Below are 19,877 nucleotides of genomic sequence, written 5' to 3'. Positions count from 1 at the left end.
CTAACAATGTAGTGCTTTACTTATAAAATGGATTTTTAATAGGTTCTGTTTGTTTTGTTGTTATAATTATATGTCAGATGTGTTTTGTAATAGTATATTACGATACATGTGCGAAAAATAGGAAATTCGAAACTAGTGGCGATAAATTAAAACACGACCGAAGAGAGTGTTTTAAATCGACACGAGTTGCGAATTATCTATTCGCACATGTATCGTACAACGTTTTACAGTACATATGGCCCTTTAAATGTTTGACACAGGAACGTAATATGCTAATTTGTGCACTAGTGCGGTAAAGTAGCACCATATGTACTGTAAATGTCATTACATTATTGATTTACATAGAAACAAAGATCATAGGGAAGTTCTACTTGTGTTTGCCGCATCCTACTAATTTCTGTAACACAATGGTAGGAGAGGCGCGAGCTTCGTAAATCATGATTATTTTTATATATGACTTTCTTATAAAGAGGCGTATTTATAAAACGACTCACTATCACACAATACATTTATAACAATATAATATGACAAACAAAGTATGAGTCTACATATGTGTAGTCAAAGGTCCCACTTTTTCGCTTACCATAAGGACGAGATTTGTTTGTATCTTCATACGAATAACCTGTCAAGACGTCGTTATGGCAAGCGACTATGTGGGACGTTTTGCCGGCCGCGGGCTATTTCCTAGAGAGTTTATTATTTGTATGATTGCTGTAAGTATTTATACAGGCGCCACGACCATGAACACGACACTGAACATGTTTAACTAAGCTGTTTTAATATCACAAATACTAAAATTACAGTTTAATTGGCGAGTTCACTGCCTAAGGGCCTACGCTAGCTGACGCGGACGCCCGCCGCGTGCGCACGCACGCGGGTGCTATTTGTAGGTGAAATCCGCCGCACGCGTCCGCTTCAGTTAGCGTTGCTCATACTATTTTTCGTTAACCCGCTCGTCCGCCCGTGCACCCGCGTCAGCTAGCGTAGGCCCTAAGGGCCTCCGCTAGCTGACGCGGATTATCCGGAACGGACGCTCCGTCTATTAAGAAATTGTATGAACAGCGCTAACTGGCGCGGGCGCGTGCGACGGATTTGGTCTGGGAGCAGGACCCGCGAGCGTGCGCACGTGGCGGGCGTTCGCGTCAGCTAGCGGAGGCCCTTATAATTCTGCTTTAGTATCAATTTTACACTGAAATCACAGATTGGTTGGACAAGTTGGGGAATTTTTTTTAATACTACGTCAGTGGCAAACAAGTGTACGGCCCGCCTGATGGTAAGCCGTCTCCGTAGCCTATGGACACCTGTAACTCCAGAGGTGTTACATGCGCGTTGCCGACCCTAACACTCCGCACCCTCGTTGAGCTCTGGCAACGGTGTCATTTTCATTTTAAATATACAAATTCTGAGGTACACGAGTTTGTTGTATGTATACATACTATGTATTTCTCTCTCTAGTTTTGTGAATAGGTACCTATACTTACATTCATAACTTCTCGTCCGAAAGATGTATCTGCCCAGTTGTCAGATTTATTCAAATTGTCATTTATGTTCTCTTGGCTGAAATAAAAAGGAACGAAGTTAATACGATTATTACATTTATTACCTATAAGGTGGCGACGGAAAGTTTCTAAAATTTAAAAGAATCTACAGGGAAAGATCTCGGGAAATGCTTGACCTAAAATTACTTAATTCCTGTTAAATTTTCCACCGATTTTCGAGAACTTTCCCAACTTTTTTGACACAACAATTTATGCAGCTTGTAAATCATACATTTGTATACCCCATATAATTTACCATGGCGGGATTCCATTTGAAACTGCACAAAGAGAACCATAACGTTGATCTATTATTTAACAATTTCTTTATGAGCTCTGCTCTTGAAAGCCAGCGTGTGGTCAAATAATAACACATAAGGATCAATACTGGACAGTTACTTCTAAGACACGACGCCGCAAAAAACGTTTGTCGGGTATCTTTTGTTGTCATTACTTGCATTGTTTACGCCTAATGACCGTCCCGTCATGGTAAATTAAATGGGGTATAAATGTAATCAAAACAACAAAAATATAGTGCTTGGAATTTTCATCATCCTTTCGTGCCAATGCTGTCTGTCTTGGTATGCTACAGAGAAGTAGGTACGTAAACTTAATTAACCATTATCATATACATCGATAATTAACTTATTTTATAGCCAAGATAATACAATAGTACATTACGATACAAGTGCGAAAAATAGGAAATTCGAAACGAGTGGCGATAAATTAAAACACGACCGAAGGGAGTGTTTTAAATCGACACGAGTTGCGAATTATCGCACATGTATCGTACAACGTTTTACAGTACATATGGCCCTTTAAATGTTCGACACAGTAACGTAATATGCTACTTCTCGCACTAGTGCTATAAAGTAGCCCCATATGTACTGTAAAGGGTCTTTTCCACAATGTCCAAGTAAAGAATAAGCTACTTGCCACTTATCTGATGAATAAAGCCATCGTTGGCGTTTCATAATCCTCAAATAAGCATAGCTGGTAGTCTAAGTGCTCAGTTTGCAAGAATTTTTATCTGGCAGTTAATTTATTTGTTAATTAGCTTTTTTTAATACTACGTCGGTGGCAAACAAGCATACGGCCCGCCTGATGGTAAGCAGTCTCCGTAGCCTATGTACGCCTGCAACTCCAGAGGAGTCACATGCGCGTTGCCAACCCTAGCATCCCCCCCCCCCCCTATATATTATAGCTTCGTGTGTGGACTCTGCCAAATGATACGTAAAATATATTGTAAGATGAAGGAATCTTACGATATATTTCGTGATCTCTCATCATCCTCCATACTATCAACACAACTTTCTGCACTTAACCGTTTTAGCAATGAACCCTAGTAAAATAGTATCTTTGGATTATATCAGTTTATACTATAAATCGAAGCCTTTTATTTGAGTCTTCGTGATCCCGACTGCACGGCGGCTACATTGGTATAAAGATATCTTATAGCAAGGGCTAAAGATATCTTATAGCAAGGGCTTTAAGATATTTTTAGTTGATTTGTTTGTGAGTACCAACGGACGACTGATGACTGAGTGTAAGAGAGTGATAGACCGTGAGATGCGTTAAAGTATTATACGATGTAGTTATGTACAAATATTTTTGTACTTTATGTATAACCTAATGAATAAGTATTTCTGTCTCCCAATTTGTGGTTCTAGCTGTTAAGGTACAATTGTAAACGAATGAATAAACAATAAACTCTTACTCCCGTATTAATGAATATCATGGGGATGTTATGACATTTTTTTTTCAGTGTTTGGATGGCTGCTGTTCGTCAACCTACGGAGCGGCAGCTGACGTCCGCGAGGGTTAACAATTTTACTAGTTACCGCCCCCGGGATATAAAGACCGACGAAATTTGCGCCTGGCGCGTAGCGAAATTTGTGGCTTATAGCATATTTGACCAACGTAGACCAATTTAAGGGAAGCAAGCGATATTTCTATGTCATTCCGACGTATAGGGGCTTCCCTTAGACTGGCCAACGTTGGGCTAATATGTGTAAGAGCTATTTGTTTTTAAACGCAGTTTCTATATTAAAGCTAGCTTTGCACGACCGACATCAGGACTAAAACGGCACTTCCCAAAGCCTATAGACCAATATGTTGTAGGTTTAGTTTTGACAGCTGTACGAGATGTCGCTGTACGTCGCACCAGCATCGTTACTGGTGAATCTCCAATATGACTTGGAACTCCGGTAGCCGTTTGAGAAGTGTAACGCTCTTACGGTAGATGTCGCTAGGGTGCCTTCCTAAAGGCCCATATGGTGGAAATATTTGCTGTCCTTGGGTCAGGTCTTGGCAGCTCAGATGGCAGAGCAATGGGCTAGCGATCCAGTGTCGTGAGTTCAAGTCTCACTCAAGACAATACATTTTTCCACTTTTTAATTTATTCTAAGGCTATTAACCTTTTGAACGCCAAGAACACCTAAAGTCGTCGTTACTAGTCGAGCCCTCAACGCCAAGGACAAATATAGGTGTTATGGCGGGCGCTGTCAAAGTAACTTTCACACTTTCAGGTAAGGTTTACATTAGCTCCCTTGCGCCCGGGAACTTGGCGTTTGATTGATGTTTGTGTTTATGACATAAAGCGTTCAAAGGGTTAAGCATCGTTCACAGACGTTTCTGCTTGATACTAAATTAATTTAATTGAATATTTGGGCACCAACGGTGAAGTTAGGGTTCCCTACGGTAGATAGTTTTGCCAACCAATATTATCAATGAACGGGGTTTGCTTATCAGTTTTCTACAGAACAGACATCTAGGAAAAATTAAAATCCACTTCATATGATTAAACTAAATTGAAATTAAATAAAAATTCATAACTGCGGCTCTTTGAATAATACATACCTAGGCACTACTGATATGGACGAAAAAAATGTCATATAAAAAGGAAAAAATGACCGAGGCCTGACCGAGGAGTGCCCGGGGCTGGAGTCGAACCAGCGTCCTCCGCTTACGCGACAGATGATTGAACCGCTCAGGTTCAGTTTTTTTCCTTTGTATATGATATTTATTTCAATTATAGTTTAAATAGTACTGTGACTACATGTATGAAACACAAATTAAAATATTTTCATAAGATATATGTGCCTGTTTTCTGGTATTTTTTTATCAACACGTGAATTTGTACTCGAAAAGCACTATTTAAATGAAGAGTATCGTCAAATAGAATCGAATTATTCTAATTAAAATTCTTACTATGAACTCAGGTTATTTTACTTTGATGAATTATTTCTATAGCATACCAAGACAAACCTGAAAACAGCATAGACAAGGAAAATGAAAAAAACCAAATCACATCTCCAAATTATTTATTTTACAAACATCTGATAGAAAACACTTCCTATTATCACAGACAACAAAATTACACTTATAATAAAATACGCACATAAAATATGAAACACAATTTCATGTAACGATAAGTTTATTGACAAAAAATTCGTATTTCATACAAGCTTTTATCGCTGACTACTAATACTCATCGAGACAATTTTAACAACCCCTAACACAACTAGGTTGCATTGTTTAATAACAGAGTTCTTATGGTCACCTCCTGTCTCCATCATCAGATCAGCTCGATGGTACCATAATATTGCAATGTCACCCAACTTACATATATGTATGTGAAGTTTCAGCTCAATCGAATAATATGAAGTGGGTCTAATTTAGCTTGCAAGATTTGGCCCGAAATGCAGACATTGCAAGGTTAGGTATATAAATAAAAGCTTGTACGAAATATGTAGGTCATGTGGGCCAAGAGAGACAATATGAGGATTTCTTACAAGAGTTTATCTTACCCCATATAACCTTAAGTTAACAACTCAAGTAATGTACCAACTAGAGTATATGCATTCCATTTTCTACCTTAAGACAGTAAGAATGCAGTCGATATTTAAAACATGTTCACCATTAGTATGGTTCATGTATGAAGTCTATGATTATTTTGTTTAATAATTATGATTTTTATGACTATTATGTACGAAGTAGAAATCAAATGTATTTAAAACCATCTGTTATTAATTCTGAAATCGACTATTAGTATTATTATTTTATAGTCATTCAAATTGACCCAAAATTTTATAGAGTGCCTTTATCCATATGTTAAAAATTCATAATATATTACTTTTGATATTCTAACAGCACACTATGACAATTTCATTTTTAATAATATGGCAAAAATTAAACAAATGTCACAAGATTAAATTACTGGAATAAATTAGTCTATTACTTAAAGACAATGCCGCCAAATTCTTCTGCGGGAAATTCCGTACATGATGTACGCTTTTACAAACAATATTAATCGATTGTTATCTTCATCGAGAAAGCAGCGATTGCTTTTAGTTACAGCATAAAATACGCTCGTGTACGGAATTTCCCGAAGACGGATTTGGCTGCATTTCTTTTGAAATGTCGCATACGTAACCCGTAGCATTGAAAGCGTAACAAACTGTACTGCTACATATGTACCTATATAATATAGACATGAAGTATTATTGGACTTTCTAGCATTTTCAGAAGTGTTACGTAAGAAATAAGTAGAGTTATGTAAGCGAAATCTTAGTAAAAGTTTAGTTAGTTTACTGTTATTCCTGGCTGGATGTTGTTGCAATGATACATATTTGTATGTACTTACTTAATAATTATGCAATGCTTATATTAATCCTACTTTAATAAATACATATGTACATTCGTAAATGCTATAAAAGTACCTACAACTAATAATAGGCAACATTACAGTCTTTAAAGTAAATGATATATCCTAAACTGGAATTATAAGTAGGTATAGCTGACTTCTATAGCGTGTAGACAACCTAAGATACCTGGAAAAGCCTAGGCTTAAATATAGTTAAAAACTGGTGAGATTCTCATTTGTATTTTTGAGTTTTTTCTGACCCATTTGGAAATATCTGTATACTCGCCTCGAATATTTTTTTTATTACCGAAGCTAGAAGGTTTGAATTACAACGACAATTCTTATATGTAGACTGTACGTTTCTCTACATAGTCCATCACTCCTCATTGAGACGATTCTAATATAATATGTCAAATTATGATGTACGTAAAATCACTTAGGCGCTTAGCACACTGCATTCGATTCGCACATCGAAAGAGCCAAGACATTATGCCTTCAAATTCATTGAATATGATCAATAGAATTGTCTTAGTGGACTGTCTCAGGAATTGACCTCCAGTAACCGTCTTTAGGTAATTCCGAGAAGGCCCTAACATCTCGCAACTCGCAAATGACACCAAGGATGAGTTTTCCTCTGTCGTAACATTCGTAACGCGCCATAGCGGGCTCGGCGCCATGCTAATGTCCGTGCCCCCGATACCGTATTTACTTGGCATACACTATTGAGCTGGCAATTGCGACATGCTGACGTTTTTGGTGATGATTTATGGCTTGTTGCAGCGGGCGAATGCAAATTATTTAGACTTTAGAGTACCTATAATGTACAAGGAGTAGACTCCGGTTGGAGCAAAAACCTATGGAAACTTAGCAAGAGACAACTCCAAATTATAACAGGGGTGTTTACGGGCCGTTACGGGGTCAAAGGAGTTTTGGACAGGATGGGACACTCCTACAACACCGAAGAGGAAGAGACAGTAATACACCTAATGTGTGAATGTCACGCCCTCGCCAGACAAATAATGAAGGGCTTTGGAGCAGGCTATCTGGAACCAAAGGAATTCAAAAGGCTACTAATAAGCTCCATCATCCGGCACATGGAGATGGTCAAAAAAGCTCGTGACTAGCTGACGGATCTTTCCTAAGGGGGCAACTACACAATAGATCTATATGGGTCGAAGCAAGGCCCCCGAAAATCATAAGAAAAGATAAGACCTATAATGTAGTATTATGTAGACGCCTTTTGTGATCCTACTTAGTGAGTGTCCAACAGCTGGGCAAAAAGCCTGCCGTCTTTTTCTCCACTCGAACCAATTGGGTGAAATTTTCGACAATTCGTCACTTTATTATGGTTCTGAAACGTTTTTTGCAACTTTATCTCCACACATCCACATGGGGTTCTACTAAAGTACATAGTATATAATTCTAAATAATAATTTATTACCAATCGACACACTAGTAAAAGAACTCATCTGTAACAGCCGCTTGCGAAAATTTACGTGGCACGGGCTTTCTTCATAATGTATCAAATTTCTTGAGACTAAGTAGATTTTACCTGATATGGCGTGTTAGGTTTAGCCTATAGAGACCGTGCGCGTTGGAGGGTCTGCCATTTTGTGACCTGAATCGGAACCATATACATGTACATTTACAGGTCACGTGTTTTCTTGTGCATAGTAAGTGCTGCCATCTTGTGGGCTACATCGGAACAATAAACATCACATTTACGCTCGCGCCAAAAATCTGACGGCTCCTGTGCTGCCTCCTACAGTTCATGCACGCTCCCTATATTTTAAATTCTAATGCAGTAAAATAAATGATAAATGGAATCCGAAGAACGGTCAAAGCTGAGGGGGGAAAATCTAGTAATTTTCATATATTCATGTGAGACGATCCAAAATTCAAAACGCTGATTCAAGTGCGTTTTCAAACCCGAATATTCAAGACCAAATAAACTATTTCTGTCACAAAATGGCACCCTAATGCAAGTAACATAGTAAATCTTATACATATAATTATATACTTAGGCACGTTTTACGATTAATCTACCTATTTAAGAAACGCAATGTTTAAGTAGAAGTACACGTAATACTAGTAAACCGGTTGCCATTTGCTAGCGGCCTAGTAAAATCCGTGTTATTGCCAAGGTTCCCGCGCCGTATACATTTAGATAAAGGTGAATGATAAGGTGATGCGTTGTTTTTTAACTAAAAGTTTACAAATACAGTCCGACAAACCAAGTTGTCAATAGACAATGTGAGATATATGTTTTTTTTATGCAAGAGCGATCCTTCGCTCAAATATTTCCACTGGCAAACATTCAAAATATGTAGTCTATATTCAAGTAGCCCTAGAAACAAGCACTTTTGAATAGTCTTATACAAGTATATCATCTTAAGCTAATTATCAGAGCAATTTATTGTTGTTGTTGTTGTTGTTATTATTATTCTTTATAAGTATTGAATTGTTATAGGTACAGTCGCCATCAGATATATATCGAGCAGGAGAGGTGCTCAAAAATATCTGAACACACGCTTTAACGCCTTGACAATAGAGGCGTGTTCAGATATTTCTGAGCACCTTGGCCGCTCCGATATATCTGATGGCGACTGATCTGGCACAGATCAAATTTAATATTTAGAATTTGACATATTCGTTTGTCTGACTGTAAATATGCAAACACATTAACGACAGATTTCCGTGTAACTGTAATTTAAAATATCAGGAGATCAAGTCTCCCGTAAGGTTAAGTTTTCCCAGCCTGTCCCATTTTAAATTTAAAAAAATCATGAACATATTTATATCGTTCTGATAATAATCCCTAGTCATATAACTAGATAGATATGAATTACAGACAAAATTCTATACTACTACAATTTGATATAGTAGCCAATAGAGCTGTCTTTTTACAATCCTTAGCAATCTAAAGCGAAAACGTTAAGCAATATCCTTCAAAAAGTCCGATCTAATCTATAAAGTATTGCTTCTAAAAAGTGTGAGTCAAAATGTGCCTTTAACGTCAAAGTATAATACTATGAAATCGAACTTAAACGATTTATTGACAAATCAGACTGTTCGTAATGTCCATTCATATTTAGACATTAGCAGTCTACCTAAAAATGCTATAAAAGCTCATTGATAATTAAAGTTCCTACAGTATTTGAGAAAATGTGCTTTAATTTCGACTTGGAGGATTTAACAACTGGAGTGGCCTTTAAGAGCTTACCCCCCCCTCTGTCGAAAACCTCGGCCAATGGTCATATGTATTGTATGGACTGACGTTTATCTGACATGGCTATTTGTACGTTACGTACAGTCATACATTTGACGTGCCCCTCCCCCGCAAAAATCGGCAGACTGTTTTGTACAGAAAATTGCAGACAAGGCGTCTCCCTAAATCCTCCAAGAATTTCGATGTCACTATCAATTCGAACTAAAACGATGTATTGACAAATATGAGATTGTTCGTAATGTGCATTTATGGTTAGAGACTTTAAGCAGTCTAACATCCGCGGCAAAAAATCATATTGTCATTTCAAGTTTCTCATAAGGCCAGTGCTATATTTAGAACATATTTCTAAAGTTTGCGTAAAAATGTGATTCAATTTTAAAGTATAAGTATACTATAAGTATGAGTATATAAGTATATCAAATGAAATTCATACGAATTATTGACATATATTATTAGTCTGTTTATATTGTGCATTTATTTATATTTATAAATTAGCAGTCTAAAACCTGCTGTAGCAAAAGCTTATAATTCAAGTTTCCCAGCCTTATGTCTGATGTTATGCGCATAACTTAGTCAGTTGTCTGACATTCTAATGTCAATGTCAACGTGATCGTTAGGTCATTATTGACATACTATAAGCGCGTAATGGATTCATAAAACTTCATTTAATAGTATATAATCAAAGAAGTACAGTCTTTACTTTAATCGTTGTTCCACTAATCCAACTTGATATATTGAAGCAGTCTTTGTCATTATACTTTCAAGAAAAGCTACGCGTAGTTACAGGGCTTCACAAAGTTTTTTCTTGATAACCCTACGTGATAGGAGAGACCCCACACAGCCCATCCCCGCGTCTTTTGAGCGTCTGCTTCTAGTCAACGCTATGGCAAATGATGTCGCTGCGCAATTGCGCCAACGTTGCGTCGAGAAGCAGCCTTAAAATTGACTAGACGCCGACGCTCGGAAGACGCTAGTATTTATAAGGTTTTTCTTGTTTGATGATATTAGTTACGTTACAAGATGTAACGGTTCCGATACAAGACAGAAAATGTGTAATTGTTTTAGTTTGAACTTATTTATATATATGTGCGTGATATAGATACAATTTTAATTTAGAGAAAAATATCTGGCACATTTTTTATCAGGATCGGAAACGTTAACAATTCTAAGATAAAGGAGTTTTCAAGCAAAACTCTCTGAATACCTACTACAAACAGCACTGTTATCTTTTCACATGTTAGAATAATCAGTCTACACTTAACTTATAAACAACCCAATGGCGATAGCAAATGGATCACAGATGTCTCTTGAGATCATACATTTCCTATTTCAATAGGACTCTATCTCCATTAATGTCCAATGGAATTTCCATATATTTTATAGAACACCGTCCACCCCAACTTTTGCTAAAGCATCAATATAAAACAAATGAAAATCGCCTGCAGTAGTCAAACAAATGCCATCGCCATTCTGCCAATTTTCTTCTTACAACGCTTCGCTTCTCCATGACATTCCATATCCGTCAAAATCCTTCCAGACCCTCGCGAATCTTCCACAACTGCTTGTAATCGCCGAACTGACGATCGAGAACATTCGAATTCGAACACAAATACGACCTGTAAAAGAATCAAATGCATAGGAACAGGAAGACGCACTCCAGTGCGTAGTATCCGCACCTTGAGCCTCCGCAGTCGGAGTATTCGTCCTGGGTATTGGAGTTGTCGGTCTCTATGTCGGATAGATGCGGGTATATGCTGGCCGGTTGGCTGGTGACCGTGCCGTTTGGTTCCTTCTTGTTGTTCACTTTTATTCTTTTTACGTCTTCTAGTACGGATAGGACTACCGGAGAGTCTTGGGAATCTGGAATGGAAATGAGAATAGTTTAATTTATGCGCACTATGAGTGATAGTTTCGAAATTATAATTATGATTTGAAATAAGTACGAATAGACTTGAGTATTCACTTGTAATGAGCATTCACACGAACCGAAGAATGCACTAGGGTTCGTAGAATAATTCACCGAATCTGCTTAAAAACTGCTCGATGTTCTTCTCGAGTGAGTGCTCATGTCTATCAGCACCTTTAGAGGCCTAAAGTATTTTTAACGTTCAAAGGAGATTGGGTTATTTTCAAAGGGGTGTTGCGTACTTAAGATTTTTTTTTTGGACAGTTTACCTACAAAATGACATACTCGCAAACATGCTTCGCCTTTTGCGATGTATGACTACGATTATCATTTGAGAAATACCATTTTGTAAAACATATATTTAACGTTGAGAAACTGGAGAGCAAACAGCAGGTGCAATTGCCGGAAGGGCAACATGCACATAATTATAGCTCTTCCTGGCCGTAATGCATATACCTACAGCCCCATCACAAGATTAAGCATCAGAAGAATATGAAGGATGTGCGGACAGGTGACAAGGGCCTTATTATACAACAACATTATAAACGTTTCTAATTAAACTTTAACACTGTTCACTATGGACCGTGGTTGGGTCAATTAACGGACGTTACAAACGAAGATTTTTGACGAAGTGTTTATAGATTTTGATGATATATCTGGTACCTACCAGACCGCAGGCAACCAATAAAATACCATAAAAATGTCAAAATAAATATGTCCAAAGAAATTAGGAGTACCAAAACGCTCTAACATGGAGCCTGACGCGGTTGATACCCGTATATTTGTCCGTTTTATACTTTAATCTGGAGCCGATCTTAAAACCAGCGCCGGGCACCGCAGAAATGACTTCTAATAATTTAATTGTATTATTCTCTGTACTAACTATTCTATAAGTTTTTATTTTACATTTCATGCCAAAGTGTGGTAATAAACTATTATATTGCTATTTTTATATTCAAAGACACTTGACCTTTATAATAAACTGCATAGTGGAATACTTGTATGCTAATTTTCTTAAGGAAATGTTACGAAAACCGGTTTTGCATAGTTTAACATTAACATGTATTGACGTAGATGAAGTATCATCATCATTAAGCTTAGTGTCCGGCTATCAAAATTGAATTAGTCGACATGGTATGGATGTTGTATACTCGTAAATAAATTGAGTTTTTGTTGATTATTTAACTTTGGATAAAGGGAAATTCACAATATGAACATGCAAAATGAATTAACCGTTTTGACGCCATTGACGGATATATCTGTACCGTATGGCCAACGCTGAAGACGTATTAATCCGTCACGGACCACAGAGCAATCTAGACCTACGTGCATAATATGCATACAGTTCAATTTTAGTTTTGATACTTCGGTGACGTGGGGTCCGAGTGACAGCTATTGTGTTTGACACGGCGTCGAAAAAGTTAAATGGTATAGATCGCTACTGTGAACTATAACCACTTAAAGGGCGTCCGCTAGCTGGTGCTAGCTGGTAAAATTCGCAGCACGCGTCCGTCATTCAGTTCCTCATACTATATTTCGCTAACGTTTCGTTGTATGTATATAAAAAATACTCACTTCGTCTTTTAACAGGCTGCGCGCCAGCAATCTTCTCATCAATCTTTTCCCGCCTCTCCTCCGCTTTCCTGGCCTCATCAAACGCCACTTTAGGTATGTTAGCGATGACCTCCGGCTTCTTAGGGGTCAGGCTGGTGGTGCTGCCCATGAGCGGGGCTTTTTCCGAGGGTTCATTGTCGTTTTGATCCTCGTCTGAGTCGTTGGGCTGTTCTGGCTCAGGTTTTGGCTGAAATTGAAGAATATGGTTATTATTTTGCGAAGGGTAGATAAGTACCTTAAACAGATCTTATCCAAAAGAATGCATTTAGCGACGACTTGCGGCATTTCAAACATGTGTTCTATTTTAAAAGAGTAAGATTAATCGATTATCATTTTTGATTGTCATCCTATAGTTCATTTTTTTAACATTAGAAAAAAGGTAAACAAACTAGACGTGTCTTTTTATAGAAAATTATCGAATAACGCTTTAAAAAAAATAGTTTATATGACTTATGAAAGGAAAAAATTAGTTTTTTAATTAAAAAAAACACACGTCAAGATCGATCTTCTTTCTAATGCTAAAAAAAAACGAATTATAGAAAAGGGATAAAAATGTGAATGTGTGTTATTAAGGAATCACATTTTTAGAAGTCGTCAATGTATATCATCTATTTACTTACGCGCATGTAACTCCTCTCGAGTTGCAGGCGTACATAGGCTACGGAAACTGCTTACCATCAGGCGGGCCGTATGCTTGTTTGCAACCGACGTAGTATAAAAAAAAAACTGTATGTAACTCATATTTGAATCAGAAATTTAAAGTAGTGCATAGCGTAGTGCTATGTCGTAGCCTGTAGCACAGTTTTACCGGTATGTAGCGAACATGCGCCGTAAAGGGTTAACAATAAAGTGTCGTGATTAGCGCTGGATGGGTTAATATGAACTGTTATTTAGAACTAAATTGTTATTTTCAACTAATATGATCATAGAATTGTCTTGGTACACATCGTGTTACCTAACATAAAGTACGAAGTACGTACCTAAGTATTTCCTCATTTGAACTACAAGGTCGTCTATTTTATGCCCTTTTTTATACCTTTGCAAATCTACTCACACCTTCGGAATTGAAATTGTATAAAAACATATTGTATTGCATAATATTGAGCGTTTTTGCCTTATCGCGCTATAACGTACCTACTTTTTGATTACTGTAGTAAGGCACGCGAAAAATATAAGTTTTTAAAGATATCCATAATGCCCAAAATGGAAAGATAATGACCTAACCTTTACTATATTCACTTTGGGTCAGTATGTTTAATTGGAGATGAACTTCAAAATAAAATGTCAGCAAAGCTCGATCGATTGTTCGATTTTCACATGTTTTTAAAGACTTGACACATAAATTACTCAAACACCTAGCAAGAAGAAGAAAAAAACTGAGGCGTAGTCATATTAGGGAGCCTGTCTATCGCTCTACAATTACATAATCTTAAAAAATTTAAACAGCGGACTTAAACTAGAGATCAGTTACTTAAAAGTTAGTTAAATTAGCTCCTTTTGCCAAGTTATTTTTGTATTACACCATGTCCATTAACACTCTTATGTCATGTAGCCATAATCTTAACAAAAATCGCAAACATGACATGTGCGCAACCATATATAACTGAAACGGTATCCAGGTCAAGTAAAGACCACAATTCATACAATGGGCTAACACCATACTAGATTATTAAAAACTAACGCGCCACACTTCAAGACTTATGCTCATAGTTTTAACAATAGAACTGACTGTCGGAGTACCTACCTTAATGTCTTAGCATTAAGGTTCACGATTGTTAAATAACATTGAGGGTATATTTTGTAAGACTGCTTGGAATGGTGTTAATTTTTACACATAACCTAGAATCTTCACAACATCCTATCCGAATCATGAAAAGCGACCATAAGTCATAGAGTTAAGGTTTATATTTCTATAGTGGAAAATGTGAGACCTAGTAAGTTACGTATACCATAATGGGCGTGTTGGTTTCACAAAAAGGGTTTTTCGGTTTTTCTTAGTACAAATTGCGACATTCGGGTCGGTACCTATATGGTTCGTCTGTTATCCGTAGGTATATAGCAGAGGTCTTCAAACTACAGCTTACGGTCGAATCTGGCCCGAAAAGAAAAACAAATGTCATACAATCCGGTCCCTCGTAAAGGAAGCGGAGGCCATAGAGGCTGCGGCGCTCGGGTCCTAAAATATGGAGACCCCAGGTAGGTATAGAAATAGAATGTAAGCAAATAAGGACTTGGAGGCCACGCACAACAACATGTGTCAGTGCCAAGTTTAATTTACAATTATTATTTTCATACCTACTTAATTTATCTACCTATATCCTTTATATACATCATTCCGATTAGTCCCCTCCTCATGTATGGCGTCGGGGACAAATGGGAACACACTAATAGCTCCAGTAGCTTATCAGAACAGCTTGTCAGTATTAGAGAACAAAGTGTGGGAGTGTCGTTATATTTTCATTAAAAAAAAATTACATGATTGATGACATTGACAAACTTTGTCATTGGAAAGACCATGCAGTGGTTAGCTTTGTCCGACTCTATATATTGTATTGTTCCCGAAGTTATTTAGGTATGTTCAAATTTCAGAACATCAGGAATATAAATTAAAAATAAAATAATAATAATAAAATATTTGATATTTTAATATCACTTGTATGCTTATATACATAGCAAACACCCATGACTCAAGAACAAAAATCTGTGTTATTCACACAAAGAAATGCCCTACCGGGAATCGAACCCGGAACTATCGGCTTCATAGGCAAGACCGATCATCGTTGTAAATATTTGTAATATTTATCTAAGCCTACGCTACGCTAGTAATTTCACATTTCGTACAGTATTGTTAATCAGTAGTGTAGAAAGCATGATGCAAGTTGTAAGTAACATTGTAAGATACGGTAATTTATAAGGAAAACATAGGTTTCCCCTTGAAGCTACACGAAAGAGCGTGATTTTACTTTTCCTCGTTTATTTAACACTTTATTATTTTCCTAATCCTGGCTTCGGTTTTTTCAAAATTATATCGAGCTATAGTGAAACGCAGTAAAGAAGTCAATCCTGACAGTTACGAATTAACCCTTATATAAATAAATAAATATTATAGGACGTTATAACACACATTCACTAAGCCCCACAGTAAGCTCAAGAAGGCTTGTGTTATGGGTATTCACACAACGATATATATAAATAGCTAAATACATAGAAAACATCCATGACTCAGGAACAAATATCCGTGCTCATCACACAAATAAATACACTTACCGGAATTTGAACCCAGAACCATCGGCTTCATAGGCAGGGTCTCTACCCACTAGGTCAGAAGCCACTAGGCTACACACACGACCGTACCCGACCGATCTGACATGACGGATATGACACTAACGCTATCGGTTAAACGGTAGGATTTAGCTTCATAAATACATATAAGGGTCCATTCATGACTGTCAAGTCCACTATAGCTTTTATACATTCATATAACTGCATTGGAATAAGCAAGACTACAAGTGCATTTTTTTTAATGTTTGTTTTATAAACGGTACACTCGCCATTATGCGGATGCAATGACAGTGAGTTGTTGCACAATAAGATGCACTGTAGTTAAATCACAGACTTGGCTCCGCTTTCTCTCAGCTCCTATTTTATTTACATTTCATTTTACTGTATTTTGTACTTAATGCCTTGTGCTAAAAATATAGTTATAATTCCACAGAAAGGAAACCTTATTTCTGACAACTCGAAAATTTATTGAAATATTTGCAAAACTGAGTGACGTGTCCGCAAATTCCCTTTCCTCGAGTTATGTATATGTCCAATTGGTCATAGGGGTCATCATTCGACGCGACAGGTAAATGTATCAACATAATACATTTATTTTGCAATAAGATGTCGGCCTGTCAGTTGTTCGCGATTGTCAGCTATTGCGAATAACTGACAGGCCGATATACTTAACCCCTTTAAAGTTGACATATTATTGTAAAATAAATGTAGGTTGACTTTTGCTAACCCGCATCCTATGATCATGTGATTTTTCATCGGATTTGTCATCGCGATACATTTTTACAATCTTTTTTTTAACTTGCCCTGTTAGTATGTATGTTATTTTTATAGTGTCAAATTTTGGAAGCTAAATTTAAGTCGGGTGACAATGCAATATTATGGTACCATCGAGCTAATCTAATAATGGAGACAGGAGGTGGCCATAGGAACTCTGTGATGAAACAACGCAACCTAATTGTGTTAGGGGTTTTTAGAATTGTCTCGATGAGTTTGCTCGTGGTAAGAAAAGTACACTGAGCGACGTAATATTTGCTAAAAACTTATTAATTGTTTGATTGTCATCTGACGATAAACAATCGTTATCTTAGCTACGACCTCCATCCTCTTTTACACTGTCAGATTATCGTAATGCTTCAGAAAACAAAAAAAAAAAAACTCTAAACTTGACAATTTTTTAACTAGTAAAAGGTTAATTGCAATGGCTCAATATTCGTGACAGACTAAACCAGGTCAAAACACGGCAGGCCATAATGATTACAAGAGTCAACACAGAACAGACTATTACCGTGTAACGATCATTGCTTTCCATCGCGATTTACCAGCTTATTAACTAGAAGACATAAGGAAAACTGGTTTTCGCACGATTGGTACAACTTGAGAAACCCAATAATTAAGGAAAAATGCATGGTATTAGTGTACCTACATTTGACTTCTGTCGGGAAATGACCCGTAAATGTCAATATTGGATAAACTATATGTTTAAAAGATACATGAAGACTAAAATTAACATAAATATGTAAATGCACAATAATTTCCATGTAAGGAGCGAAGGAAAAACCTTGTTAAATAGTTTTAAACACGAAGGAAATGGGGGCATGTTGTATAACGCAATACTGTCACGAACCGTACCTAGAGCAATTACAAAATATATATAAAAGGACATATTTTTTTACATGTTATTATTTAAATTCACCTTACCCATACTCATAAATGTTGAAAATAATGCTTAGTATCATCATAATAATCAACAATTTAATATTAATCATATTATTGGGTCAGCTGGTACATCAAATATTCGTTTTGGAATACACATATCCAATCTTACAAGTTAGATTTGTATGTTTATTGTTATGATATGAGGTGTTCGAACAAATTTTGTAGACGAAAAAGTGCATTGGGTAAAATTCAAAAAGGGTTAATATGTACAAAATATATTGAAAACTGTGGAAACTATCTTGGTGTCATGTATGAGAATTTCTGTGTTTTATACCTTAATAGGTGATTTGCGCATCGAAAAGTTCAGACGGAAAAAAAGTTTATTGCAAAAATGTAGATATTGTTTTGTTACAAACTTTACCTTGCTTATAATAGATAGAGATAGAGACTTACTTTTACTTACATATAATAGATATGGGCCGGTACTACCAACACTTTTATTGTAAGATAGTTTGTTTTGGTAAACTTAATATGTTTGATATAGCATGACATAAATTTTTTTGCTGATAATCATATAATTATTAGTAACATGTAAATTGATTAGAAATTATTTCGTCATAAGTTACATTTTAATTTGACCATGCATTTTCGGTTAAAACGACGCACTACAAAACACAACGTAGCTACTATCAGATCGCACGAGGAACCTGTTTGTGTTTTTTACCAAGTAAGTATACCAAGTTATTTCACATGGTGCTATTTAGGTCGGCAGTCGTGATCTGATCAGAAGCGCACAGATGGCGGTATTTCCTCTCTTGCGTTACCCGTCTTTTTTATATTTTACTAATTTGACAGTCCTTTACTTTAAGATATTGATACGTAAATCGTGTGGTCTTAAATTCTAAAAACGCGCAGCGATTTTTTGCAACGATACAAGACTGTTTTTAATACACTGCAATGATATTTCTTTATACGAACTGACTCGATTTCATTGCTGTTGAGCGTATTTTATGCACAGTTTACTCTGCTATAGTATGGAAAAGATGCAACAACTACAACTTCTGGTATGGTCTGCCGAGTGTGCACATGTAAGACTTTTTGCCGCAAACTGGCGCTACTGCATATTAGTGTGAGGCCACACTGGTGCGTTGCGTTGCGTCGCGTTTCCGTCGCAAGCGTCCTCGCAGCGTCGACGCTGCGTCGTTTTACATTTATTTATTATAACATGCCACATTACATGCGTTGCGACGACGCGACGCAACGCAAGGCAACGCACCAGTGTGTTCTGGCCCTTAAGCACGACTATATAGACATCGCGCGGCACTACGAACTGCAAGTCCTAACTAGAAGGGTGAACGAAAGACTCAAGGAATATCAAACGGCAATGCGTAAAAATCACCAAAAAACTCACCTTATAATGAAATCTATTCTGCAACAACTCCATCTCCCTCTCCCTTTCCTGCTTGAACTTGTTGGCTATGGTCGACTCGCTTATCGTCTGCTCCTTATTGAACAGCGCGGCCAGTTTGCCTTTGATCCCGCCGACTGAGGTCACACTAATACTGTCTTCGTCTTGGGAGTTACGCCTAGTTTTTGTCGGTGTGGTTGGTACTGCTGGTTTTTTGTCTGTAAAGGTGAATGTGTTGTTAATTTTTGATTGGGTCTTTTGTTTCTGATAGGATATATAAATAGCTGCAAATATATCACGGTAGGCGTCACAGTTGTACATATGAATTACAAGGTTAAAAGTTATGCCTTGTAATAACAGTCATCTTTGCGGGCTAGCTGCTCACATTGATCTGCACACGCTATTAGTCTCCTAGCAATAAAAATGTGTAAAGTTTTTCAATTCCTCCCCAACTTAGCTATTTCGGCTGCCGACTGTACTTTGTAAATCTTTTGTATTGATACTTTACAAAAAAATCTCGGTTCCGTGTTCAATATTTGACATTTAAAGATGCGTCCAGATCCAGCGACTGCGCCGCTTGCGAACATTGTGTAGTCAACGCT

The 19,877-nt window shown here is 37.1% G+C and overlaps 1 protein-coding gene across 4 annotated transcripts in view; it reads right to left on the bottom strand.

The window, feature by feature from the left end:
* Nucleotides 1-19,877, bottom strand: part of LOC133530073 (anillin) — a 93,780-nt gene that overhangs the window by 13,582 nt on the left and 60,321 nt on the right. For all 4 annotated transcript variants that reach the window (XM_061867895.1, XM_061867896.1, XM_061867897.1 and 1 more), the window contains 4 exons: nt 19,279-19,493; nt 12,891-13,116; nt 11,086-11,269; nt 1,482-1,557 (listed from right to left, as the gene is read on the bottom strand). In XM_061867895.1, coding sequence (XP_061723879.1) covers nt 1,482-1,557; nt 11,086-11,269; nt 12,891-13,116; nt 19,279-19,493 — 701 coding nt within the window. The remainder of the gene's footprint in view (nt 1-1,481; nt 1,558-11,085; nt 11,270-12,890; nt 13,117-19,278; nt 19,494-19,877) is intronic.

This window comes from Cydia pomonella, chromosome 22 (assembly GCF_033807575.1).
Source record: "Cydia pomonella isolate Wapato2018A chromosome 22, ilCydPomo1, whole genome shotgun sequence".
In the NCBI taxonomy this organism is placed as follows: Eukaryota; Metazoa; Arthropoda; class Insecta; order Lepidoptera; family Tortricidae; genus Cydia; species Cydia pomonella.
The sequence above is the reverse complement of the archived record's forward strand: the minus strand, read 5'-3'. Positions and strand labels throughout refer to the sequence as shown.